The sequence below is a fragment of the Melanerpes formicivorus genome, unplaced genomic scaffold (genome assembly GCF_026170545.1).
Source record: "Melanerpes formicivorus ecotype bairdi unplaced genomic scaffold, bMelFor1.0.p_v2 SCAF_29, whole genome shotgun sequence".
NCBI classification, from domain to species: Eukaryota; Metazoa; Chordata; class Aves; order Piciformes; family Picidae; genus Melanerpes; species Melanerpes formicivorus.
Genome location: NW_027142381.1, coordinates 7,980,706 through 8,007,258, shown reverse-complemented (window position 1 = coordinate 8,007,258; position 26,553 = coordinate 7,980,706). Strand labels below are relative to the sequence as shown.

General features: G+C 52.4%; 3 protein-coding genes across 3 annotated transcripts; 1 reads left to right on the top strand and 2 right to left on the bottom strand.

The window, feature by feature from the left end:
* The first annotated feature begins 1,111 nt into the window (after window positions 1-1,111).
* FBXO39 (F-box protein 39) lies at window positions 1,112-4,188 on the top strand. The gene is made up of 3 exons (XM_068155025.1): window positions 1,112-2,161; window positions 2,999-3,175; window positions 3,913-4,188. Exons 1-3 carry the CDS (start codon window positions 1,148-1,150, stop codon window positions 4,039-4,041), a joined length of 1,320 nt encoding a protein of 439 aa, XP_068011126.1. The 5' UTR covers window positions 1,112-1,147; the 3' UTR covers window positions 4,042-4,188.
* A 405-nt stretch (window positions 4,189-4,593) lies between these two features.
* On the bottom strand, window positions 4,594-10,300 carry TEKT1 (tektin 1). Its single transcript, XM_068155024.1, has 8 exons — window positions 10,136-10,300; window positions 9,444-9,687; window positions 8,849-9,014; window positions 8,482-8,610; window positions 7,765-7,908; window positions 6,759-6,981; window positions 5,586-5,782; window positions 4,594-4,862 (listed from the first exon to the last, which is right to left on the bottom strand). Exons 2-8 carry the CDS (start codon window positions 9,631-9,633, stop codon window positions 4,703-4,705), a joined length of 1,209 nt encoding a protein of 402 aa, XP_068011125.1. The 5' UTR covers window positions 9,634-9,687; window positions 10,136-10,300; the 3' UTR covers window positions 4,594-4,702.
* Window positions 10,301-13,202: 2,902 nt separating this feature from the next.
* SMTNL2 (smoothelin like 2) lies at window positions 13,203-24,549 on the bottom strand. The gene is made up of 8 exons (XM_068154861.1): window positions 24,018-24,549; window positions 19,863-19,950; window positions 18,437-18,667; window positions 18,267-18,339; window positions 17,616-17,786; window positions 16,453-16,570; window positions 15,693-15,844; window positions 13,203-14,777 (listed from the first exon to the last, which is right to left on the bottom strand). The coding sequence occupies exons 1-8, from the start codon at window positions 24,384-24,386 to the stop codon at window positions 14,651-14,653; spliced, it is 1,329 nt and encodes a 442-aa protein (XP_068010962.1). The 5' UTR covers window positions 24,387-24,549; the 3' UTR covers window positions 13,203-14,650.
* Window positions 24,550-26,553: the final 2,004 nt, after the last annotated feature.

Genomic DNA, 26,553 nt, shown 5'->3' with positions numbered 1-26,553 from the left:
AACAGCTGCAGCAAATTCTGTTGTTGGGTTGTTTTTTTTGGCTTGCTTGCTCTTTGCCAGGTTAACCTTGGAGCTGCCACTTCAGAGCTAGAGAGACCTCCGCTGCTAAGATTTGGCCTGGAGGCATGGGGAGGCCGAGCCAGTCACACTGCAGGACACCTCCTGAGTCCCCCCAGTGGCTTATGCTTTCTAGGAAAGCTCCTCAGAGCTGTGTGTCACAGGACGGTGCTGGCACCTCTCGGTGTTCACATCCTGTAACGTGGGTGAGTATAGCTGTCGGCTCTTGCATAAAGTCATCTGTCACGACGTCACAAGTGTTACCTCTTTTGCTCCATGGTAACCACTGCGCTTGCAGAGGGAGGGCTCAGAGGCAGGGAAATCAAGTCCTGAACTCTGGAGGCAGACTATGAGAGCTGTTTGAAGTGCAGAGGGAGTCGAGCCTTGGCAGTGGAACTGGTAACTCCTGGCGTTGTGGCTGTTTGCTTATGTGTTCTACCAATACCCAGTTGCTCTTCTGGCTCACCAGCCTTCTGCCTGGCCACTGCAGCATGACTGACTGTCCTGCTCAAACCAAATGATGGGACAACTCCCAGTGTTTCTTACTCTCTAGCAGGTATTGTACCTTAATGCCAGGATGCTACCTCAGGTGGCTGTTAGGCAGAGTACCCCAGGAGGGTGAGAACAGGCACTACTTTTGCACTGAGGGTGCTGGTCAAATGGCTGCAGCCCAAAGCAGAGGATGCTTCTAGGCACACCACAAACCATTATCACCTACAGCTGATGCTAGCCAAAGGTTTCCAGAGGCTGTGGCTGCTCTGTTAGCTCTTGCTAGCATTTTGCTGTTTGGCTAGACTGAAGGCCAAAAAGTTCAAAGCTGTGCCCTGGGCTGATGCTGTGATTGTTCTTCACTCTTTTTTTTTGGTCCTTTTGAGATAGGTTAGGCTGTGGTTTAGAGCCAGCAGCTTGTTTGGCTCTGACAGCTTGAGTACAGAGGCAAAGAAAGGGCTGCTGGTTGTGAAAGTCAAGAGGCAAACTCTGATCCATTTGCTTGGCAGCTGTTCTGTTGGGAATGGCAAGAAATCTGCCCCCCGCTGTCGCCGTCTAAGTTTGGCTCAACACCCAGAGGAGAGGTGGAAAAGCTGCGTTCATGGATGACAACAGTGACCCTGAGCAGAGCTCCTGGGCTCATCTGCCTGATGTCTGTCTGAGGAATATTTTCTATTGGCTGGATGACAGGGACAGGTCTCAGGCTGCCTTGGTCTGTGTGAAATGGAGCCAGGTGATGCACTCAGCATGCCTCTGGAGGTCCAGGCGCATCACGTTCCTCAGCCGCCCCTCGCGGGCGCACGTGGCGGAGGTTCGGCGGGCGCTGTTCTACGCCAAGAAGTTTGGCAGGTATCTGGAGCACCTCGAGATCAAGCTGCCAAACCCTTACAGCACTGCCTTCACCCAGAAGTTTCAGGTGGTTATGAGAGACCTTCTTTCGCACTTGGGCAAGTGTAGCCATCAGCTGGTGTCCCTCAGCATCCGGTACCTGGAGTTAGACCGCTACTTCTGGAGGGGCGTGGCCAGGGCTCAGATGGTCAAGCACTTGGCCATCTTCCTGAAGAGAATGAGCAAGCACCTGGAGTCTCTTGACTTAAAGGGAGCAAGAACGACCACGGAGGACGGCTGCGAGCTGCTGAACTCTCTCAGCTGTGTGACCAGTCGAAGCATCATATGCAAGCTCAACATCGAGGATTTCTTCAGCCACCATCTTCATGTCTACAGGAGCAGCTTGTTCCACCAAACCATGTCCAAGTTCCAGGGCCTGGTCATCCTGTCCCTCAATTACAGCTGCCTCTCCGATGAGCTGCTGGACACACTGCAGGAGCACAGCGCTCGTTCCCTCCGCACCCTGAATATCAAATGTCACGTCAGCGAGCCCCACGGGCAAGCGGTCTGGGGAATGTCCTGGGCAAAGCTGGCCAAGAGTGCCCCAAAACTGACTGTGAACTTTGTCTGTGAAAGAATCCTGAAGCACGATCACCTAGCCAGGATGCTGCTGGTAGACATCCCAGTTAGGAGCATCAGCCTACGGAGCTGCTATTCCAATGACCCGGAGTGGCTGATGAGACCTACCCTCACCAGCCTCCTCCCAGCCTACCGCCATGTTCTGGAGGTGAGGGGCTCCACAGTGCTCTCTTACTGCAGCATCCCAAAGCTAAGCAAATTGTGGTAGCTTTAGGCTATGCCTTTAAAAATGTTTCACAGCTCTTGAGCAGAAAAGTAGGAAAATGCAAATCAATCACTGCTGGGTGTGAAAAGGGAAACAAAGGTCACAGCTAAGCCTAAAGGCCTTCTGCATAGCAGCACTCAGCAGCAGGAATGTTCAAAGGGTAATTTCCCTAAGTGAGCTCTCCCAGCTGTAGTCTAGTTCAGGTAATTAGCCTTGTCTGATTACAGTCCCCATTATGCTAGTCCTCACTGGCAGGCTGATCTTAAGTTGCCCTCACAGAAAGCTAAAACACCCAAAGCATTGGAGGCTGCAATGCCATCTGTGAGCAGAAAGCACTTGTGAGGCAGGGAAAGATCTTTTCTTGTAAGAAAGATTTAGGCTTTTTCTGGTGGTGCAGCCTAGAGAAGAGAAGACTCCAAGGGGACCTTAGAGCCTTCCAATACCTGAAGGGATCCTACAGGAAGGCTGCAGAGGGTCTTTGCATGAGGGTCTCTAGAGACAGGACAAGGGGGAATGGTTGGAAGCTGAGGGAGAGTAGGGCTAGACTGGAGCTGAGGAAGTTCTTCAGTGTGAGGGTGGTGAGGCTCTGTAACAGGCTGCCCAGGGAGGCTGTGGCTGCCTCCTCCCTGGGGGTGGTGAAGGTCAGGCTGGATGAGGCCTTGAGCAGCTGAGTCTAGTTGACTTCTTTGGGTCAAATGGGGAAGCTCCTCCCTGCTGAATTCCAGTCCCTGTGCTCCAGGCTGTCTGCAGCAGCACTAAGAGTGTTCCTTCCCTTTCAAGAAACTGACTCTGGAATTAAACAATGACTGTGAGCTGCTGGATGAAGAGCTGCTACAGCTCACCTTAGCATGCAGGAGGCTGTCATACCTGAAGGTCTGGGCATTTCTCAGTGTCACCTTTCTGGAGAGGCTGCTGCAGAGCCGTGCAGAAGGGAAATGCAGCTTGACTACCATAAAGGTAAGACTTTGTGCTTCAGAACTCCTCTTCCCTTCCTTTCTGCAATCCCCAGAGACAGGTGAGATCCCCAGAGACAGGTGAGATCCCCATGCCCATAGAATGGTCACTTATGGAAATGGTGAACAACTTTCCCTCTATTTAGCATCATAGTGAGCCTGGGAACCACTCAGCTTCCAACCTACTTGGCCATGTACAGAATACCACAGAAATTTAATGCAAAGCCTCAGCAATTCTGCAAGTCCTTCCTGGGCTGAGTGCCCTCTGTCACCTCTAGTTCTCAGTCACCTCCCAAGCCCAGTGCTTCCACCTCTGCTTAACTTGAGGCAGGTGGGCTGGATCCCCCTGCACTGCAAAATGGCAGAAACACATCTCACTCTTGAGGGTGCTGTGTTGAAGTGGGGCCAAGCCATAGCTGCAGTTGGTGTGAACCATGCTGTCATGCTGCTTGATGTGCTAGGTTCTGAACTCAGTAGCTCCTCCCAGATCTGTGCAGACCCCTGGGATGCATCACTTCTTGGGAGTAAAAGGAACCTTGCTCTTCCCAAAAGTTGTCAGGAGATGATGTTTTCAGTCAGTTGGGGGTGACAAGAGGGTCAAACCTCAGCATTTTACTCAAGCCCATGGAATTTGCCTTCTCTGGCTCCCTCATTAGTCACAGAGGCTGCTTCTTGTCATGAGCTGCAATGGGCTGTGCCTGTTCCACATATCTAAGAGACCCAACTGTCATTGATGCACAGGTCAAGATTTACACAGCTGAGCAAGACACCACTGAGAAGGATCAGCTGTTGGGTGATATCTACAGGAAATTCAAATACCTGATTGACTCAGAGCTCAATTATTTTGCCACCACCTACACAGTGCAGTAAACCACAGGCAGAGAGAACACCCAGTGACATCTGCAAGCAAGGAACAGATCCTTTTGGAGGGCACTGAAGGCATTTGAATCTTGGCAGCAGTGCCTCTGAGAGTGAGATGCCAGTGCAGCAAAGTTTTATACTCTGTGCATTAAAGTGCTGGACTGAAGAACTCTTCTCCTGTGCCTCCAGCAGCATTTGTTCTTGCCCCTGCTTTGGTTTTCTTCAGCAGAACCCAAGGAAGCAATGAGCTCTTTTCCACTCTTCTCTAGTATAAAGAAAGCCACTTCTCATGGTAAAGCCTCCAACACCTTGCCAAGGAGCTCATCTCCCTGGTTCCATCTTACCAAGAGGGAAACTGAGGCATGGGGTGGGGAAATGATTGGTACTTGGTCCTGTTAAACCTCATACAACTCACCCTGGCCCATCGATCCAGCCTGTCCAGGCCCCTTTGCAGAGCCTTCCTACCCCCCAGCTGATCAACACTGCCACCCAATTCAGAGCACAGAGAGCTGTGAAAGGGGTAGCTGTAATTACCAGCTAGGTTTTAATTACTTTGCACAACTAGAACCAGGTCAGCATTGAGCCAAACCAATTAACTCTGGAGGTTTGTCAATAGGATTCCAGCAGGAGCTAGCTCGTTGCAGCACACACCAGCTCCCCCATGCTGCCTTCAGAAGTTGTTAATGCAAACAGACTCTCTCATCTGCATGCAGAGCACTTCATCAATGTACAGGGAATTCTCCTTGACCTGGATCTCCTCCTCCAAGGAAAGCTGGCGGCGGCTCAGGCCTTTCAACACCGTCTCAGCCTCTGCCAGGGTGTCCTGTAATCTAACAGGGGAAACACAGAGAGGCTTTAGCTGACAGCACACAGACAGATTGTTTTCTCTGAGAGAAAAATAAAGAGATGGAAAGGGATTCAGACTGACAACAGCTTCCCTTCAAGAGGCCTGCCTTTAAAGGAAAAGTAGTTCCCAGCCTCTCAGGGAGAGCAGAAGAGGGACAGGGAGCTGCTGAAGTGCATCCAGAGTGGGGCCAGGAAGATGATCAGAGGGCTGCAGCACCTCCCCTGTGGGGATAGGCTGAGAGAGTTGGGGCTGGGGAGAAGGCTCTGGGGAGACCTTAGAGCAGCATTCCAGTACTTGAAGAGGGCTACAGGAAAGGCAGGAAGGGACTCTTTATAAGGGCTTGTATTGACAGGACAAGGGACAATGGCTTTGAGCTGGAAGAGGGAAGAGTCAGACTGGAGATGAGGAAGAAATTCTTTACAGTGAGGGAGGTGAGGCACTGGAAGAGGTTGCCCAGGGGGTTCATGAATGCTTCCTCCCTGGAGGTGTTCAAGACTGGGTTGGAGGAGGCCTTGAGCAACCTGGTCCAGTGGAAGGTGTCCCTGCCCATGGCAGGGGGCTGGAGCCAGATGATCTTTAAGATCCCTTCCAACCCAAACCATTCTGTGAGTCCATGAATCTATATCTAGCTGAGACTTGGTGTTACTTTGACTCCTTCAATTAACCCAGTCATTTATACAACTACTTCTCCATCATTTCCACTTACCTTTGAATGTTTTGTGTGATCTCCTGGACTTCCCTGGTCAGCCTGTGCTGCACTGGGTCATAGCACAGCTCCACGTTGGGCCGGCGGTTTCTGGCTTCCAGGCGGCTGTGAGCCACTTTAGCAGGTGCCTCTTTGTCAGCAATTGCTTTCCTCAAGGCTGCAATGTTCCTCTCCTGTGAGGCAGTCTCATCCAGCACCTTCAACAGTTGCAGCAAGAGCAATCACAGCCCCACTCCTGCTGCTGAGAGGTTATTTCATCAAAGGCTATTTCACAGAGGGCAGCCAGGATTGTGATGCCTTCACTGGAAAGCAGCTGGCACCGTTCTGAGTGTTCAGGACACTTCTGCTCAGCTACTCATTTCTCATATTAACACTCAGCTGTCATGGAGGAGCTTTTGAGAGCATTGCCCTTGATGCTCTTAAGTTCTCATCACAGTTTGTGACAATTCCACAGGAGTCCCACGTGCCTAAAACTCACAAGAGAAACCCTGACTCCACTGCTGCCTACTGCAGCACCTACATCAAGTGACTGACTCCACACATTCAGCTCTGTAGTGATGTAGGGAAGGGAACAAGATGAGGCAGAAGCTGCCAGTGCTGCAAAGGTGAACTCATGTGTCCAGTTCTGGGCCCCTCAATTTAAGAAGGACACTTGAAGGTGTCCAGAGAAGGGCAATGAGGCTGGGGAGAGGTCTGGAGCACAGCCCTGTGAGGAGAGGCTGAGGGAGCTGGGGTTGCTTAGCCTGGAGAAGAGGAGGCTCAGGGGAGACCTTATTGCTGTCTGCAACTCCCTGAAGGGAGGTTGTAGCCAGGTGGGGGTTGGTCTCTTCTCCCACGCACCCAGCACCAGAACAAGAGGACACAGTCTCAAGCTATGCCAGGGGAGGTTTAGGCTGGAGGTGAGAAGAAAGTTCTTCCCAGAAAGAGTAATTGGCCACTGGAATGTGCTGCCCAGGGAGGTGGTGGAGTGCCCATCCCTGGAGGTGTTCAGAAAGGGCTTGGATGTGGCACTTGGAGCCATGGTTTAGTTGTCAGGAGGTGCTGGGTGACAGCTTGGACTTGATGATCTCTGAGGTCTTTTCCAACCTTATTGATTCTATGATTAAAGCAAAGCATCTTAAGCCACAGGCCCAAGCAAAGTGCTAGGTGCCCCAAGCCCTGCCCAGCCCTTACCTCTGCAAGCAGTGTCTCCAGCTGGTGCTTCGCAGCCTTGACCTCCTGCACCCTGCTTGCCAAGGCAGCGCTCACCGCCCCGCGCTGCTTGCGCAGGTCGCTGGCCGTCTGTGAGAGGATGCTGTCAATCAGTGCCCTCAGGGCCAAGGAATTGCTCCTCTGCTTCTCAGCCTTCTCGACATTGACGTTGGAGAAATCCACCCAGTCGTCAGGGCTGACAAAACTGAAGAGAGATTCAAGAGGAGAAGCTGGCAGCTGCCATCAGGGCCTCTGACTTCACAGCTCTATGATCATCGCTCCCTGAAACCAAGAGCTGTGCCCTGCTGTAACTGCAGGTCCCAGGGGCTGCCACTGCTGCTGGGAGAGCTGCAGATACAAAATAAAGACCCTCTCCTGTTGCAAACCTTCCAGACCAGGGGAAGGTGGAAACAAGTCACAGAGCAACTTTGTTCTAATTTTCCTAATGCAAGATGGAGTTGTAGCAGGGGAAAGTCAGGTCCTGAGCAACATTGCTCAGAACACCTCATTGTGAGAAGCTCACCCCCAGCCAGCAGGGCTCTCAGGCAGCCCAGCAGGCAGCTATGTGCTGGGCTGCATCAAGAGGAGTGTGGGCAGCAGGACAAGAGAGGGGAGTCTGCCCTTGTGAGACCCCACTTCAAATAGTGCCTCCAGTTCTGGTGTCTCCAGCACAAGGAGGACACAGAGCTGCTGGAGAGAGTCCAGAGGAGGCTACCGAGGATGATCCAAGGGCTGGAGCAGCTCTGCTGTGGGGACAGGCTGAGGGAGCTCAGGGTCTCAGGCTGGAGAAGAAAAGACTCTGGGAGGGGGAACTTCAGAGCTACCTTCCAGTACCTGAAGGGATCCTCCAGGAAGGCTGCAGAGGGACTTTTCATAAGAGTGCCCAGAGACAGGCCAAGGGGGAATGGTTTGAAGCTGAGGCAGAGCAGGGTTAGACTGGAGCTGAGGAAGAAGTTTCTTAGTACCATTGAACTAAATGATCACTTACTTTCCTTCTGTTTTCATTGCACTGTCACAGGAGCTGATGTTGGGAGTGTTGTTTGTCAGGTTAGCACAGTAATCATCAATCATCAAAGCTGTGAACTTGTCCTTCAGATCCATTTCCAGGCTGTATTTCTCTGAGCGGTTTAGTCTAGGAGGAGGAACAAGCAGACCCTGAGCCAAGGTGTGGGGCTCCCAGCTGTCCCTAACAGGAATGCCTGAGGTAACACAAAGGCTAGGATGGAATTCTTCATGTATGAGCTGTTGGTTGCAAAGTCCAAAAGTCTAGAGCCTTCCAATGCCTGAAGGGATCCTGCAGGAAGGCTGCAGAGAGACTTTTCATGAGGGTGTCTAGAGATAGGCCAAGGGGGAATGGATTGAAGCTGAGGGAGAGCAGGGTTAGACTGCAGCTGAGGAAGAGGTTCTTCAGTACAAGGGTTGTGAGACTCTGGAATAGGCTGCCCAGGGAGGCTGTGGCTGCCTCCTCCCTGGGGGTGTTCAAGGCTAGGTTGGATGAGGCCTTGATCAGCTGAGTCTAGCTGAGAGGTGTCCCTGCCCATGGTGGGGAGGTTGGAGTAAATGAGCTCTGAGGTCCCTTCCAACCTGAGCCAGTCCAGAATTCTGTGACAGTTACTTTAAACCTGTGCTCAGCCTGACCCTACAACATCTCAGGCTGGCTGTCCTCCTACTGTCATCTCATCAGTTGTGCTCTTTGCCTCCTCACCTGATTTGCTCATTGGTTTGTTCCAATGTACGTCCAAGCAAAGCAATAACCTCCTGGAGGAGTTCAACTTCCTTCTCCAGTTCCTGTTCCACTTCATCGTGCACCAAGTCAATCCCAGTTCGCCTCTGCCTGAAGAAGAGGAGGAGAGGCCATCAGTTACACTGTTCAAATGCAGGCATTCATGTCCAGCTTCCTAAAGGGAAGTCTCTTCCTTGCCACAAGGGAAGTGTTTCCTTCCATGGCCTTGGTTCCCCAGTGTTACAGAGCTAAAGCTGCACTGCAGAGAGGGGCAGGCCTCTCTTTAATTATTTGTTAAAGGTTCCTTACTGATTTGGTTTTGTCTCTGAATGCTCCTCAGTCATCTCACCTGTTCAGGAGACACTTTTGGGCAATCATGAGTGGCTCTTTGCAGCTCTCCAAAGATTTCTCCAGCCTAGTCTTGAAAGTCAACAGCACCTCCGTCTCCTGAACAATTTGTTCCAGTTTGTTATCTAATTCTTGCTTCCAGAACTTTATTTCTTTCTGCCTCTGTTCTGCAGAATCAAAGTGGCAAGCAGGAATTAATGCAGACTCCTCCTACCTGCCAGAGCACCGTGGGTCAGGTCTTACCTATGGATAAAAACTGTGGAGTGCATGGAGTGCTGTGGGCTGCTGTGTGGAGACAGTTTTGCAGCTGTTTGGTTGGGATAGCTTCCTGTGTGCTTTGCATTAATAATTCAGTTGTTACAAAGCAAAGAATCTGCCCAAAGCAAAGAAACAAACCAACAGATGAACTGTTTTGCTTTTCTCCACGAGCTCAGGGAGCACGGCAGGGACACAGCTCCTGCTCAGCACCAGCTGCTGTTCTAACTCCATCTTAAACACACAGCTTACAAACCACCTCCTGGCAGTTCCACCTGAAGCATCTGTCTCAGGTAACAGCTCTGGGCAGCTGCAGAACACGGCGGGGGAGGGGGGGTTACCTATTTTCCTGTTGACATCACTCTGGGTTTTCTGAGTTGTCTTTTCTATTTCATCCAGCAGCCTCTGACTCTCGGCGACGGTGCGCTCGGACCTGCACTTCTGAGACTCGGTGCTGGCACGCTGCATCTGGTTTGCAAGGTCCCATTCTGAGGGGTGAAACTTGGGTGGAGCTTGCAGCAGCCTGGCCATTGAGTTTGGGGAAGATTTGGGATGTTACACAGCTCAGTTCTTGGAAGGTGGAACCTGAAAAGAGGAGCAGCATGATCTGTTTGCCCGCAGAAGCACCAAAAGGAGAAGGCAGGTCCCTGAGGGTGAGGAAAATGCTTGCCCCTTTTTACCTGCAAAATTACAAAGGCATGAAAAGACTTCTTGCTCAAGGCTTCCCAAGGCTTTGTTAAGGTGTGAGGGAGAGATTTTGCAGTGGGAAAATGAAGAAACAGAAGAATTTGGGAAGGGAAGCTAGGAGGAGAGAGAGTAAAAGGCTTGAAAGTGGAACTGGGAGTACAAGATTGGCTGTTGCAACAGGAGCCCTGTGAGGAAGGATGAGATCACTGGGTGGACACACTGAGCAAAAATGAACACATACAAAAGATAAATAGTCTCCTGCAGGCAGCTGCTCCACAGCCACACACATCTTTGCCCATATTCCAGCACAGGTACCCATAAACCAATCCCTTTCTCCCTCACACACCTCTTGGCTGATGCTGCTCCTAGCCTCGACTGCCTCCAAGGTCAAGCTCAGGCAGTGTCACGTCCTCGTCTCCTTCACTGAGGGGTGGTGGTGTTTGCTCCCAGCTGTCTTCCAGCCTTAAGCTCCACAGCAGCAGCAGCAGCAGCACAGAGTTTTGTGGGTTTTTGTCACACGTGCGACTAAACCCTGCAGGAGGTGGCTCGGGAGAGCACGGAAGGTAAACAAACCGGTTGCTATGGGAACAGCAACGGCGCCTCCCGCAGCCTGCTGCCGCTGCACCGGCTGGAAGCAGCGCAGCACAGCACAGCACACACAAGGCAGCTGTGCTTCCTTTCTCCCATTCCCGGTTAAGATCTGTCTGGAAAGAAAAACTTACTCCTTGTACATCCATGGAGAGAGTTCCCACAGCTTTGGCCGGAGGCATTTGTTGCAGAGATGCATAAGGATCGTGAAAGCAAATGGAAGGTTTGTTAAGCACCCAGGCACCTCCAGTATCAGCCATCAAATATCCTTAGCAATATGCTCCTGTTACAACTATGTTATTTTCTGGGCTAAAAGGAATTGAGAGACAGACAGATGAAATGAAGGAGCCATCAGATGGTACAGTAATGCCCCCTCTGTATAGCCCTGCTGTAGTTCAGATCAGAGCAGGGGGTCTCAGAGCTCCCAACATGGTTCAAGGAAGAGTGCAAAGTGATACTTGCTGGTCAAAAGCTGAGCTGGGCCAAGACAGAAAACTGGGAAGCAACTGCAACTGTTGGCTGTGCAGTGGCAGCTAGAAAGCAGCTAATTAATGATCTTTCATTTCAAACAAGTCTCTGAGTGGTGATAAAAACTGACAACCACAGTGCCTCTCATGCCAGCTGCCACATAAACAGCAAACAGGGGTTCAGCTGGAGAAAGATGCAGGTAGTTCAGAGTTAACCAAGAAAAAAGACAAGCTTCAGAAGACAGGGCTGATGGAACTGAAAGGAGAAGGCCCTAGAGATTGAAGCAGCAGCAGAGAATGAAGTGCCAAGCAAGCAAGGAAAATGAATGACAGCTGTGAACTGCTGCAGGGGATGGAAAGCTGTGGCTACAGAGACTCAGCAGGCTCCTGATTCTCGAGGCAGAGCTAAAGTATGCCGAGGCTGAACACTGCTCAGAATGGATTACAGAGACATCACACATGCTGCTACTGAGGCAGTGAACTGGGAGGTTTCCAGCGGTTAAATCACTGCAACCTTCCTGAAGCTGCCAACAGCGTGCTGCTCAGCAAAGAAGAGCGGGAAAACCGAGGCAAGGAGCAGGAGCACTCAGAAAGGAATGAGAGTGAAAAGGCTTGGTAATTCCTGCCATCGTTTAGCAGTTCACGGGGGGATGGGAAATGACCCCGAGGCAGTCACGGTTCCACCTTGCCCTGCTCCGGCGTGGCTCAGCCTGGCTCCTGCCGCCAGCGCCCCCCACCAACTGCCCACCCGCCGCGGCCAATTGGCTGTCTCTCTGGCCAATCGGCTGTGGTCTCGGCCGACTGGCTGTCTCCAGGGCCAATGGGCTGTGGCCTCGGCCAGTCGGCCGTGCCCCCGGGCTCGTCGTGCGCAAGGCGGCAGCGGCGGCATGGTGTCGGCAGCGCCTTGCGCTGTGTTCGCCGCAAGTAGCTCTGGTGGGGATGTGGAAGGCTGCAGCACCTTCCCCATACAACATCCTAAAGTACAGATGTGGCCGGAGGAGAGCAAATCCTCTTGGCGAGCATGTCAGGCTCCCCCTGGGGACTGGCAATATGGTTGCTGTCTAGACCTTTATTTAAGTACTCGGTACTAAGCCTAAATCGGCCGAGCACTTACCTGTGGCTCTGGCACTTGCATCACGCAGCAAAATCAGCCACGAGCTGGGACTGTGAAGGAACGAGATGCACACAGCCGGCACTGCCCTCTTGTTGCAGCTAGGGTGGAACTTGGCTCTGCTGGGCAGTGAAAAGCACTCTGCTGCCAGAATGCAAATGTGTATCCTGCTTGCCAGCTGCGGACAGATTGCTCACCACACTCCCAGCACTTCGCCAAAACACCAGCAGAGTGTGTTTCTGACACCAGGACAGTGAGTTCATAACACCAGTATAATGTCTCTGACCCCTGAACAGTGTTTCTCCTTACAGTGCAGTTGGTGGAGCAACAGCTGCACACTTCCTCCACAGAACTGAGGCCATTCTAGACAAATCAGTAAGTGAAGGCAATAGCAGCTGTGTGACAAACATGCACATCCCACCCAGCCTCTGTCCACCTGCATGAAAGCTCAGATTAGCTATAGCAAGGATTCTGCTAGCTTGACCAAATATCAGATGTTTATATTGGGTATTGAAAAGCCCTTCAAACCATTTCAACAGTGCCAAGCAACAGCCTAGCCCCACTTCAAACACAGCTTCATCGAATCACAGAGTGGCTCAGGCTGGAAGCAGCCTCAGAGCTCATCTACTCCAACCTCCCCACCACGGGCAGGGACACCTCTCAACTAGACTCAGCTGCTCAAGGAGGCAGCCACAGCCTCCCTGGGCAGCCTGTTCCAGAGTCTCACCACCCTCACACGGAAGAACTTCTTCCTCAGCTCCAGTCCCACCCTACTCTCCCTCAGCTTCAAACCATTCTCTAGACACCCTCAGGAGAAGTCCCTCTGCAGCATTCCTGTAGGATCCCTTCAGGTACTGAAAGGCAGCTCTGGTGTCCCTTGGGGTCTCCTCCAGGCTGAACCACCCCAGCTCCCTCAGCCTGTCCACACAGCAGATCCAGGCTTTCATCACTTAACCTATGTTCCTTTTGTACACTTCTGGTGTGTGTTTGGTTTGCTGTGTTGTTTTTTTCTCCCCCCCTGAGACTGCTAACAACCTGCTGGATCTGTTCATGGGTTCTGAAGTAAACCTCACTAGAAAGGGAGGGGCTGAACTAAAATCCTCTTCCAAATGCCGCTGATCTTCTGCACCTTTTTTGTTTAAAGTGAAACTCAGAGCATCAAGACTGGAACAAAAACCTTTGCAGCAAGGCTTTCCCCCCCCTGATTTCCTTTGTTTCTAAAGAGAAGCAGTGAATCTGAGGAGCATTTGACAGATTTTTATTATAAAGGGTCACCAACACAGAACCAAAATCATCTTTATAAATATCTACAAGTGCAGGTTCAAAGTCATGAAATCATTCTCCAGCATGAGCAGAGGGCTCATGGCTTTCAGCTTCTATTTCCTGTGAGCCTCATTCTTAGGGGGAGGAAAAAATACTTTTAAAAGGCTTTAAAAATACTCAGTTTGAAACCCATCCTGGCTCAGTGGCTTTGGTTTTAACATTCACTGTGAAAACTAAGCTCTGTGGGTTTCTCAAAGCCTTTCTGTCTCGTTAATCAAGAATGATGTCCCTGTACTCTGGGTTTAAGGCTAACTCAGCTGAAAACAGAAGTTTGTTGAGGCACTTCAAGACTTGCATACCCTCCACGCTGCCTGTCCACCTTGTAGTCAGCAATGAGCACTGAGCAGGGCTTAAAAGATTTATTCCTGTCCACACTGGAGAGCTGCTTCCACCTGGAGTCCAGGTCAGAGCACACCCCAGCTTTGCTTTTATTTGAATAGGTGAGAGGAGTTTGTGCTCTGCCAGCCACCCACTTTGCTGGAGACCCAAACCATGCATACACACAGCCTCACACACAGACCAGCCCCAGCTGCTGCTGCTCTTCATGATGAAGAAACTGAGGACTGCCAGTGGAGGCTCCAGCAGAGCCTCTAAGCAAGTCACTTTAGCTCTGACCATGCTTGTGCCCCGCCAGTCAGAGCCCATGATCTTAGTTTGCTCTGAGAACAGAGCACTGCCTGTTTGATGGCTTTGCAAGCAGATGTGCTGGAGTGCAAGGGCAGGGCTGGGGGAGAGGCAGTATTGCCCTACTGGCTGAGTTTGAGCACTGTTGCTAGCTTATTATTTGCTGACTGGAATTTCACTTGGCCATCTCTTGTTTCTTTTGTGCTGTGCTCAACAGAGAAGTGGCCCTGAATAGAACAGAACAGAATGAACCAGGTTGGAAAAGGCCTTCGAGATCATCAAATCCAACCCATCACCCAACACCATCTAACCAGCTAGGTGCTACCTTCTGGAGGTTCAGCAGCATTGTGAGAGGGAAGGCTTCTGTAGCAGTTCCCTGTCACTGCATTAGGAACAAAGAAGTAAAACAGATATATATGAGCAGCAAATTAGCTTCCTGTGGGCTTTAAACACAGGGACATGAACAATCCAAACCACTACCAGCACCAAAACGACAGCATTTTGCCTTTCCCTAAGGGTTGGGGTGTTTTTTTTTTGTCTTTTTCAAAGGTGTTTCTGTCTTACTGCCATGCTGAGGTGATCAACACTTCGTGGCACTGCTCAGCAACGCTTCAGCCAGCCACGCAGCTCGGGTGGAAGCCAAAGGATAGTGAGAAGCAAGAAGCGGCACTGTTCGGTTTGCAGAACTCCACTCTGCCCACCAGGACGCTGCACTTGACCCTGCTGGCTGGAGAGGTCTCAGCAGCTCTCACTCAAAGTGTCGTAGGTGGTTGTAGAGAGACTGGACGTAGGTGAAGACACACATGGGGTCTGGCCTGTGGCCCATCAGCAGCATGTCATCCACTTCTATCAGGCGGTCGCAGTGAGCCATCTTCCTGTGGGAGCAGCAGCGGATCAAGAGGTAAATCCAAGGCCTGGAGCTGCTTCCAGGGCGGATTTGCTGCTCTGATTTCAGCATCACTGAGGCACTTAGAGTCATTGAGTCATAGAATTGTCAGGGTTGGAAGGGACCTCAAGGCTCAGCCAGCTCCAAGCCCCTGCCATGGGCAGGGACACCTCACACCACAGCAGCTTGCTCACAGCCACCTCCAGCCTGGCTGCAATCACCTCCAGGGATGAGGCTTCCACCACCTCCCTGGGCAACCTGTGCCAGGCTCTCACCACCCTCATGGGGAACAACTTCTTCCTGACATCCAATCTGAATCTCCCCATTTCTAGTTCTGCTCCATCCCCCCAGTCCTGTCACTCCCTGACACCCTCAAAAGTCCCTCCCCAGCTTTCCTGTAGCCCACTTCAGATACTGGAAAGCCACAATTAGGTCTCCTCAGAGCCTTCTCCTCTCCAGCCTGCACAACCCCAACTCCCTCAGTCTGTGCTCACAGCAGAGCAGCTCCAGCCCTCTGCTCATCTTCATGGCCCTTCTTTGAGCACCTTCCAGCACCTCCAGATCCTTCCTGGCACAGAGGCTCCAGAACTGGCCCCAGAGCTCCAGCTGTGGTCTCAGCAGAGCAGAGCAGAGGGGCAGAATCCCCTCCCTGGCCCTGCTGGCCACACTTCTCCTGCTGCAGCCCAGGCTCTGCTGGGCTCTCTGGGCTGCCAGTGCTCACTGCTGGCACACTTTGGACATCCTGATTTAGTTTTAGACTGCCAAGTCTCCTGTGCAGAGCTTTATCATCATTTGGGGGGGGGCATGACAGAGCTAAGCTACTGATCCAGCATCTACAAGGAAAGCTACAGAACTCCTCACTGCTGCCCCAGCTGCACTGGGCTAGGAGCACTTCAATACTCACTCAGCCATGGTGAAGGCCAGCTCGAAGTTCTGCTTGCGGTTAGCTGGGTCAAGCTTGTTGTAATCAAAAGCTTCAGGAAAGAAGGAGTGCACAAGGGCACAGAATGCCATCCCATCATTCCAGCTTGAGGAGAAGTTCTGCAGGTCAATGTGCTGGCAGGGTGAAAAAAAAGCCACGTTAGAGCAGCATGGGGGAGCAGGGAGGAAAACCCTCTCTTAAAAACACCTCTTCTGGACATGAGGAAAGAAGTTTTCACAGAAAGAGTGCCCAGGGGCTGGAATGTGCTGCCCAGGGAGGTGGTGGAGTCACCAACCTGGAGGTGTTTGAAGGTGGTTTGGATGTGGTGCTTGGGGATATGGTTTAGGGGTGACCCTTGTAGAGTAGGGTTCTGGGTTCCAGGTGATCCTGAGGGTCTTTTCCGACCTGATTCTTGCACAGGAAACACATCACTGGGTCACCTCTTGCTTTAGGCCTCCTAGCCAAGCCCATGAAAAAAGCTCTGGAGTGGTGGGCAGCTGGCTGTGATCACAAAGCCCAGCACCAATGCACTGCTCTGACACACACCCAGGACCTCCCTCCTGCTGCCGCTGTCTCGAAGGGCTGCCCACACACACCACCACGTTTGGGGTACCTGCACCAAACCTGAGGGCCTTGAGGAAGTTAGGTCAATGTCTGGCATGTCTGACATTCACTTTTTGAGGGTGCTTTACTTGCACATTCTCCTGGATAAAGAGAGCTGAAGGCTCTGGCATGGCCTCACCTTGTATCCCAGGGTTTTCGAGCGGCACCAGTCTAACAGAATTTGTTTGATGCTGCTGGCGCTGGCAACCCCAAAGCTCTGTGACCTCTTCAGCTTGGCTCTGGATTCTCCTTTTCCTCTGGAAAATGAAGAGAGATCAGATGAAACTACACTCTAGAAGAGTTTCAACCTGCTTGTCAGCAACATCTATGCAACCTTGGCCAGGTCAGGCCCTGTCCAGGTGGGGTTTTGAGAAACACATTGTTGAAACTTCAATTCGTTGGTCCCACAACAAAAACTCCTTTTTGTTTCACTAAAGGCAAGATTCCAAAGCCTGTTCTCTTTAAATCATAACCCAGAAGGAACAGTCTATGCTTTTGGTCCTTCCCACCTCGAATACTGCATCCAGTTCTGGTGTCCCCATCATAAGGACACAGAAATGTAGGAGCAGGTCCAGAGGAGGGCCACAAAGATGATCCAAGGGATGCAGCAGCTCTGCTATGAGCACAGGCTGAGGGAGCTGGGGGTGTTCAGCCTGGAGAAAAGACTCCAAGGGGGACTTTAGAGCTGCCTGCCAATAGCTAAAGGTATCCTACAGGAAGGCTGCAGAGGGACTTCTCATGAGGGTGTCTAGAGACAGGACAAGGGGGAATAGATTGAAGCTGAGGGAGAGAAGATCTGGACTGGATCTGAGGAAGAAGTTCTTCACTAGGAGGGTGGTGAGCCTCTGGAACAGGCTGCCCAGGAAGGCTGTGACTGCCTCCTCCCTGGGGCTGTTCAAGGCCAGGGTGGACGAGGCCTTGGGCAGCTGAGTCTAGCTGAGAGGTGTCCCTGGGCATGGTGGGGAGGTTGGAGCAGATGAGCTCTGAGATCCCTTCCAACCTGAGCCATTCTGTCATTCTTGGTTGTGTTATGCCCAGTCTCTAAAGATGATGGAGAAGGCAGCTTTCACAGCAGCCCTTCCTGCTCCAAGACCCCTGCTTGTTCAGCTGGACTCCACAGCCAGAGGAATCTGTAGCTGTGAATCTCCAGGGCTGACTCTGTCAAAGCTGTGCCTGACCTCATACTGTCCTGGAGCTCGAAATCCTACATTGAGGAAGTCCTCCCAGCCAGCTCCCCACTGCTGCTGAGGACTGAGCAATCAGTTTCCCGTTGGCAAAGCCTTGCTGGAGGCTGTGACTCACCTGCCACCGTCGTGCTCAAACTTCTCAAACAGAGCTTTCCTGCCCTGGGCTCCTGTGATCCGCGGCAGCGTCTGGGACCGCACCAGCTCCCTCCTCCTTTCCACTTGTCGATGCACAGTGGGAGGAGAGGAGTGAGAGCTGGGGCTCACATCACAGTGACTGTCAGTGCCACTGGGCAAAGAGAGCAGAGAAAAAAGGATGTGTTGAAAGACACAGCCTCACTTCTCAGCATGGAATTCATCTGCAAACCAAGCTCTCGGCTAGGCGCACTAAGGATGCTTGACTGCAGCCATGGGCTGGTTTCCAAGAGTATTAGCCCAAAGTACAACTTTCAGTACAGCTGAGCAGTTTAAAAAGTGTTGTACAAGGACCTGGCAGCTTGCTCCTAACAAAACTCCACCCTGGGCACTGAGAATTTTACTGCCCCTACTGCAGCGATGCTGAATTCACAGCCAGGGCTGCCTGGATCTGCTCCACACAGGAGTTTTATCCCAGCTCTGTTCCAGTCAGCCCTCAGGAAAGCTTACAGCCTTTCAAAAGCTGGAAATACAGCATCTGGGACTCACCTGTCCTCTAGGCCAGCAGCACACCTCTCCCTTGAGGCTATGCTGGCCACAGGGGGCTACCAAAAGGCCAAGAGAAGGTCCTTACCTTTCACCGGGCTGGCTGCCACTGCCCGTCCCATAGCCCACAGCTGAGGCACACTTGGTGGCAGAAGTGTTCTCTGCAGGAAGACACAAGAGCAGCAAGATGCATCAGGGCAGGCTCTGGAACAGGCTGCCCAGGGAGGTTCAGCAAACAAATGGTTTTGTCTCTGTTACCTGACTGGCTGAAGGTTTTCACTGCCATTGCATTTCTGTCCTTGCCCTGTCCCAGCAGGCCAGCAGCCACATTAGCTGCCCCTGTGGCCTCTCCTGAAAACCTCTCTGATGTCCTGGTGACTGCAGTAACAGGAAGGTGAGGCATCTGTAAGCTGACTGCAGGGGCATGGGCTTCGAGGGAAGAGTCTGACTTGTGAAAAGAGGTCAGTTCCTGAGAGACTTTGGCCTGACCTAGTGGATCAAAAGACAAGGAGAGAGGAGGTGAATCGATTGGCAGCTCTGTGCCAGAGCCACAAAGCAATCTCCATGCAACAACTTCATTTTACCAATCTTTGGAATGGTTCCAACCTAGCTCCCCCTTACAGCACACTGCAGACCCAGTCCCAGTGTGAGGGACCCTTGCAGTGAGCAGACCTCTCTTACAGGAATCAGCAAGGACAGCTGGAGCCCTCAGCACAGGAAGGGACACGGACCTGATGGACTGGGTCCAGAGGAGGGCCACAAAAATGATCAGGAGGCTGGAACATCCCTGCCATGAGGCCAGGCTGAGGGAGCTGGGGGTGTTCAGCCTGGAGAAGGCTCCAGGGACACCTTACAGCAGTCTTCCAGTACCTGAAGGGGGCTACAAGAGGGCTGCAGAGGAACTGTTTGCAAAGGCCTGCAGGGACAGGACCAGGGGCAATGGTTTGAAATGAGAGCAGAGCAGACTGAGTTCGGATGCTAGGAACAAGTTCTGCACCAGGAGGCTGCTGGGACACTGCAACAGGTTGCCCAGGGAGGTGGTTGAGGCTCCATCCCTGGACACATTCAAGGTCAGGCTTGACAGGGCTCTGGGCAACCTGATGTAGTGGAGGATGTGCCTGCTGACTGCAGGGGAGTAGGACTGGATGAGCTCTGGATGTCCCTTCCAACCCAAACCATTCTGTGATTCATCCACTTACGTCTGCATTTGTTCAGTTCCTTCCTCTTCCTTCCTGCCCCCAGTCTCCTGCTGTGGGTTAGGAGTCAGCATCCCTGTTCTTTTCATGAGTTTCTGAAAGGCCACGTGCCTCAGCCTTCCCTAAGCTGGAGACAGCAAATCCTTCCTCCACTGGAGGTGATGGAAGTGGACAGATGATCTCCAGAGTGTTCTGGGATGCGAGGCTAAGATGCCACTCAGAATAGAAGGCCTTATCATCACTACTGCCTCAAGATAATGTGACAGTAATGGCCTCTAATTTATGGAACACTCCAGTGCAAGCTGGACAAGAGAGTTCAGGTCTGTGAGCTGACTCTCCTCATTAGGAGATAAACATTGCCACAGCCCGATGGCCTTGCTGAAACCACAGCAGCTCCTGGCGCTTCCCTCGCGTGAGGCTGGCTCTGTGACTGCCACCAGCAGGTGTTTTACAGGGAGTGCTGCTTCATTTCATGCTCTCTTTCCTACCTGATGAAGACTGATGCCCATTTTCAATGATGGAAGAGCTAAACACTCTTCTAAACTCAGGTTTGTGGTGGTCATCCAGGTCTACACTCTGTCAGAACAGACAACAGACACAGCAGCTGAACGTCAAACAGCAGCAAAAGGTGGAAGAGCATCCAGAAACAGCTGCCCAAGGCCAGGGGCAGGGCTTCCCTGTGCCAGTGACCACCACACAAGGAGGGAACAATCACCCAGTCCCAAAGGCAAACCTGCAAACTGAGCACTGGCAATGCAGAGCTTGCATCAGTGTTCACAGACTTGTCCTCAGGGACCTTAGCATCTAGAAGGGGTCTTCCTTGTTGTTGGATGCATTTATCACCACCCACTGTGAAGGTGATAAACAGAAGGCTACACACAGAGTGAGAGATTGATTGAGACTACTTCATGCTCTGCTTTTGTTTGTTTCTGTTTGCTGCAGGACAAAGGAATTGACATTCCCATAAAGCATTGTAAAAGCATCCCACAAAATGAGTTCTGATCCCAGAGGAAGGCTGGGGAAGGTCCCTTCTGACCTAAGGGTGTGATTGAGATCCCAGTCAACAATTACTGCCCATATCCAGAGCTGCAGTGCTCCTGTGGCACAGTCAGAGCTGTTTGTGTCACCCACTATGACCTGAATGTGCCAACCACCTGTGCAGGCTGCAACCATGGATCCATTTTATAAGCTGGGGTTGGAGGTGAGCAAAACAGTGCAACAAGGAGGCCACTGTGGAGGTTGTGTAGCATCCTGCAGCACCTTACACAATGCACTGGCTTCCCTGCTTTGTTTTATGGCTAGCAGTGCTGGGGCAGAGACTGACCCCATGCTGGAGGATGGGGAAAACCCTGGCAGCATCTGGGACGAGATTCTGCCCTGCCTTTAGTGCTGTCAGGTTACAGCACTTTAAAATCCCACTTGGTTTGGAGATGCCAACCTTCTGCCACATGCAGGTGTGGTGCCAATCCCTCTGCCAGTGCTGGCTACACAGGTTGGACAACAGCAGAGGATGCCAATCTGTGCTCAATAATGAGAAGTGTCATTTGTACAACTCAGCTGAGAGCAACAGGACGAGGAGGTGGGGAAGCCAAAGAGAAGGAATTTAAGGCTAATGTTTTGCATGTCTCAGGCTTGCCCTTAGAACCAATCTCTCCGTGGCTCAGCAGTCTCCATGTAATGTAGAATGGTAACAACTCTGTGCTTATAGGGCTGCTTGGAATTCCTCCCTCGCTGCAAGGAAGCCAGGCCTTGGGGGCTCCAGAACTGGAAGCTGCTATGAAGCAGGCAAACATCATAACCCAGCAGTTAAAGAGACACACATGAAGAGGAAAACAAAGGAGGAGTTTAACCATCATGAGATTAGGAAGACAAAAAATACAACTCTTTTTTTCCTCCCTGAGACTCTAAGGTACATTTCTGTTGCACCTTCAAGCTTTTGCCTGCAACAAGGCCAAGCTGTAGGAAAGTGCCAGCCAAATGGAGCTTCCCCTCTCTCAAATGAGAGATCTCAGTCATCCAAAGTCTTCCCTAACAGCAGCAGCTAGCAAAAGGGCCATGAGAAAATCACTGGCTCTAGAGATGCTGTTCCTCTGGGAGAGGAACCTCCCTCTCTTGCCACACATGCCAGATGAAACTGAAGCTTCGCTCTGGTGAACAGCAAAATCGCTGCTGAGTGCTGCAAGGCAAGGACCTGACACTGCTCCTCGCACAGAAAGAGATGATTGATGAAATGAGGAACAAAGAAGTGTGTGGGAAATGCAAACAAGGCTGCAAGAGGCCAGCAGGAGCTGCTCCATGTTCACACCTTCAGTCTCTACTAGAGAGCTGCTGCCCATCAGCATACACAAACGTTCTCTACCTGCAGCTGACCCTGCAGCTTGAAGAGAAAGCCTGGAGCACCATCAGGAAAGCTCTGGCACTTGGAGTAATCACCAAAGAAAACCAACTTGCCACAGAACCATTTTTGTTGCAAGGCTGGATAAAAATAGACCCCAGAGAAATACTCCACCTTGGCCACTTCAGCAGGTGTCCAGGGCTTTGTTACAGTGAAGTACAACAAACCCAACAACAACAACGAAGGGATCTGGACAAGGATCAAAAAGGACACTTGCAGGAAGCATAAGGGAATAGAAGTTGCACCCTGGGATAGGCCAAGGGGCAATGGATATAAACTCCAGCACAGGAGGTTCCACCTCAACATGAGGAGGAACTCCTTCACTGTGAACTGGGTCACAGAGCACTGGAGCAGGCTGCCCAGAGAGGTTGTGGAGTCTCCTTCTGTGGAGAGTTTCAAGCCCCATCTGGATGCATGCCTATGTGACCTGCACTTGATCCCTTTTGTTGGGATAAAGACTGCGTTGATCAAGTGGCAAAAAGGAAGCCAACCAATTTCTCTTTTCAGAAGCAAAAGGCTACATTGATTTGCAAGTGTTTCCAGGTCAGTATTATTTGTTGCCCACACTTAAAGCCAGGCAAGAGGTGTCAGCAGCTTCAGCACAGGTGCTTGTTTCTCTCCAAGCACACACACAGTGCCATTAGCGTTCTCTGTTTCAAGTGCTCTGGTCATGTAACCACGGGCTGCAAGCCACCGAGGGGACCCTGGGGGAACCCAAAGCTTGCTCTGTAGCCATTTGAGCAGAGTCAGATCGGTGCCTTACCCACAAACTCCTCTTTTCACTGCATCTCATCTTTCTGTCTGCATCTCCCATGGTTCTCAGTACTGAAATTCCTCCTGGGTCAGCTAGGCTGGCTTGGGAATTTGTCCAGCCTTCCGCAGAAAATTGTTGGGAGGGCACTGGAGAACTGTCAGTACTAAGTGATCTTCTCTGAACCCCCAAAGCATAGTGGCAAGCTTCCATCCCAAACAAAAGCTCATCCTGTGCTGTAACACAGACAGATGCCTGAAGCTAGGTGTTGCCATAACCAAGACTTTTCACCAGGGATGAAGTAAAGGCTGCGATGGAAGCTTGTCCTCTCCATGATGCCTCTGTTCCTTCCAACACAAACATGTGGGATGGCTCCAGGTAACAGAAAGCAATGGATCTCAAGGCTCTGTGTGCTGCTCACCTTCGCCACATGGGCAAAGAGGGAGCACTTGCCATGGCACAATGCACTGAGCAGCAGCTCTACCTTTTCACCTGCCTAGCTGGGGACACCCTCTGCCCCCATTCATGAGCCAGCAGGAATGAAGAGAGCTGGGATGCAGTACAGACTCTGCTCATTCACTCTGCTTTAACTTTGAGGGAATTTCATTCCCAAGCTTTGATTTTTCCACCACAGAGCACCTTCCCATTCTCCAACAGAATTAAAGACCTCTTAGAAGAGCTTAATCAAGATTACAAGAAATAGGCTGTCACCTGGGGAAGCCAAGTTCCTAGTGTCACAGTTTTAAGTGAGTGCATCGTGGTGTAGTGTCTGGTTGCCACCTCCTGGTGTCAAGCATTGCACTGCAGCTCTCAGCTCCTCACACAGATTAAACAAGTCTCAAGTGTCAGATGAGCTTCCCACTAACAGGGGTTTCCACGCAGCGAGTTATGAGGCTCCACTAAGCCGCAGGAAGAGCTTTACCACTGGCAAGGACACATCTTTGTACCAGTTTAGGTCATGGAGACCAGGACAGCTTGTGGGATGGCCACCTTTCAGGGATGGGCTGCATCCCTGTGGGGCAGCAAAACTGCCTCACCGTGGGATGCTAAGTCACTATGCTAGGAAAACATCTTACTGCCTGCCATCTGCTGAGCTGTTCTCCTCTGTGAGCCTGCCAACTGGCAAACGGCATTGCTGGCACACAGAGCCCCCTGAATCGGCTCCAGAAAGGATACATAGATATTCATGTACACAAGGATATTGACAGCTAAGACTGCCTCAGCTTCTCCTAACCGCAGGGAACTGACTGGTTGCTACCACTCTGAAAAGATCCCAGTCTGACCAAGCCATGATCAGGAGCATCTCGAGGTGGTATCAGGGCTAAGTCCCTTTCTCAGAGCACCTTCCAAAAGCTCACTGCCCTCCCCCGGCCAAAGCAGCTCCCCGAGTCACTAAACGCTCTCCCGTGCCCGCGCAGAGCCCGGCATTGCCCATCAAGCTCAAGCACACTCTTGCCTCCACCTCCCGCCGCCTCCCAGCTTGTGCCCAGCACTTACTTGGCTTCGGCCAGCGGCCGCTAACTTGGCGTGGCTGGAGAAGCTCCGCTCCGGAGAGCTCCACGCAGCCTCGTCCGCCCACTCCGGGGGCAGCCCGGCCGAGCGGACCAGAGCCTCCACCTGCCGGCACAGGCGCTCCAGCTGCGCCCGCAGCCGCCGGTTCTCCTGCTGCAGCTCGGAGACGCTGCGCGCCAGGGGGCTGGCGAGGCGCAGCACCTCCTCCACCTGCCGGCCCACGCCTTGCTTCAACACCTGCATGTCCGCATGGATCTCCCGCACGGCGCCCCGCAGCCTGTCCTCGTAGCGCCCCAGGGCCTCGCAGACCGTCTGTGCCTCCCGGCTGTCCGCATCCTCCACCTCGCTGGCCATGGTGGCTGCGGGGAGAGCGCCGATCGGTAGTCGCTAGCGGCGGCCGCCTGCTCCGCTCCGCCTCACCCTCTCGGCACCCCCAGGGCGCCCTCTGCCTCCCGGCGTGCCTAAGGCCGGCCCCCGTGCGGGGTGGCCCCCGCCGCCGCTGGCCCCCGGCCCGCTCTCATGGTGCGAAGAATAGAGCTCCGCAGAGCCCGGGGTGGAGCGCCCGGGGAGAAGGGGAAAGGGGCGGCTGGCCGCGCAGCCTCTGCCCCTCCAAACGGGGAGATGTAATTTCATCAGGCAGCGGTGGGAGAGGGAGCGAGAAGGGGCGGGGGCAGTGGTTTGGTCGTAGCTGCCCGAGGGCTGTGAAGGCCTGAGGGGCACGGGGGGCTGCGGGACAGGGGTGTGCTCACCAGCACCAGCAGACACGCGTGCTGGAGGCTCACTCATCCCTTCCTGCACACAAGCTTGTGCACACACACACCCTCAACCACACACAAGATTTTCCCACTGTGGGCTGCGATCCAATGGGCATTAATTAGTACTGAACTGCCAAATTATCCAGAAGAGCCAATCACAGAATTATCAAGGCTGGAAAAGACCTTTAAGATCATCAACTGTAGCCCAACTACCACAAACACTGAACCACCTCCAGGCATGGGGACTCCACCACCTCCCTGGGGAGCCTGTTCCAACCCCTCACCACCCTCAGTAAAGAAGATTTTCCTAATGCCCAATCTAAACCTCCCCTGGCACAACTTCAACCCATTGCCTCTCATCCTATTGCTGGTTACGTGGGAGAAGAAACCAACTCCATTGTAGAGAGCAAGGAGATCTCCTCTTGGCCTTCTCCTCTCCAGACTCAACAGCCCCAGCTCCCTCAGCCACTCCTCATATGATGCCCTGCTCTGATGGAGTTTCACAACCTGATGCCACGTGAAATCACAACATTTCAGCAACTAAAGGAGCACAAATATTCTCAAGATTAAAACCAGTTATGTCCTTAGTGACTTGTCTTGGTCGTCAGTTCTAATCTGCAAAGCTTGTTTCTAAACAGCTGGAGACAACAATCACTTGGTGTGGGCAGAGAGCCAAGAGGCCTCAGCTGTTTAACAGGACTGACAGGTAACTTCCCTGTGTTGCCCTTGCTTGGCACTAGGAACCAGCACAAGGCTGAAATGACAGCAGCAGAGCACCCAAACAAGGCATCACCTGCAGGGATGTGCTCAGTCACACCAGCCCCAGGCAGCAACAGAAGCACTCTCTCCGTTCCCCACTCTCTGCAAGGCCTTCCAGCTCCTCTGGCCGTGGTCACTCCCCACAAGGAGGACTGAGAGTCTCTGGTGCACATCAGGGTGCCAAGTCCTGTGAAAGGGTAACATTTAAGCAGCGGCAGCAGCGGCTGCCATGGCTGCAAACTTTGTTTTCTCAATACTGCTCTCAGGTGTCAGTGAGGCTGGGTCACCCTCTCCTCAGGAAGCGCCTGCCCGATCGTGTGTCTGCCGGCGTTCCACGGGCAGTTCCAATACTTTCCAGAGCAGAGTTCTAGCTTTTCATGGCAGAAGGTAACCCAATGCTCTGGCCTGGCTCCAGCTTGCACAGGGACTGCCAGCTGAGGGGGGAGACCTCAGTGATGGGACATTTTTTTTTGTCAGCACCTGTCCCAAAACACTCTGTTACAGAAGTGGTGGAAAAAATCTGTGGACCCTTCACCCAAACCAGTTCCTCAATCACGTCCTCTCCTCAGCACCTCCTTCATCATGCACAGCACCTTACAACGGGGCTTATTATTAGCCTTTACTTTCCACAGCACTCAGCTTGCCTAGGCTGGGGGGGCAGAGGTGACACCAGAGGAAATTCTGAATCTGGGGCAGAGGTGGGCAAAAGGGAGAAGTAACCCTGAGACTGACAGGGCTCTAGTGTGCTGTGAGAGTGACCCAGGACAAGGGTCTCACAAGCAAATCCCCGGGAGGGAGGATGACAATTTGCTGCTGTGGTGATTGCCCTTTGGACTCCACATTTGAGGGCAGCAGGGTGGGCAGTGCTGTGAGAAGGTGACAGCTTCTTGCTTAGCTTCCATCACCCTGGGACTCTGCTTGCACCGAGTCTGTGGCTGGGGAGCAGCTCCTGTGGAGCTGCCAGAAGAGAGGCAAAAGCCCAGCCCAAAGGGCCAGTGCTGTGCCCC

Bases quoted from the DNA above. Each gene is read 5' to 3' on its own strand.
- SMTNL2 (XM_068154861.1), bottom strand. From the start codon at position 24,386: ATGGCCAGCGAGGTGGAGGATGCGGACAGCCGGGAGGCACAGACGGTC. The intron at 17,787-18,266 runs GTAAGGACCTTC...CTCTTTGCCCAG, and splicing joins GGCAGCCAGCCCGGTGAAAG to TGGCACTGACAGTCACTGTG. The intron at 15,845-16,452 runs GTGAGGCCATGC...TCACCCTGCCAG, and splicing joins CGAAAACCCTGGGATACAAG to CACATTGACCTGCAGAACTT.
- FBXO39 (XM_068155025.1), top strand. From the start codon at position 1,148: ATGGATGACAACAGTGACCCTGAGCAGAGCTCCTGGGCTCATCTGCCT. The intron at 2,162-2,998 runs GTGAGGGGCTCC...TTCCCTTTCAAG, and splicing joins CCTACCGCCATGTTCTGGAG to AAACTGACTCTGGAATTAAA. The intron at 3,176-3,912 runs GTAAGACTTTGT...ATTGATGCACAG, and splicing joins GCAGCTTGACTACCATAAAG to GTCAAGATTTACACAGCTGA.
- TEKT1 (XM_068155024.1), bottom strand. From the start codon at position 9,633: ATGGCCAGGCTGCTGCAAGCTCCACCCAAGTTTCACCCCTCAGAATGG. The intron at 9,015-9,443 runs GTAACCCCCCCT...TTGATTCTGCAG, and splicing joins TGATGTCAACAGGAAAATAG to AACAGAGGCAGAAAGAAATA. The intron at 5,783-6,758 runs GTAAGGGCTGGG...CAACTGTTGAAG, and splicing joins TGGAGACACTGCTTGCAGAG to GTGCTGGATGAGACTGCCTC.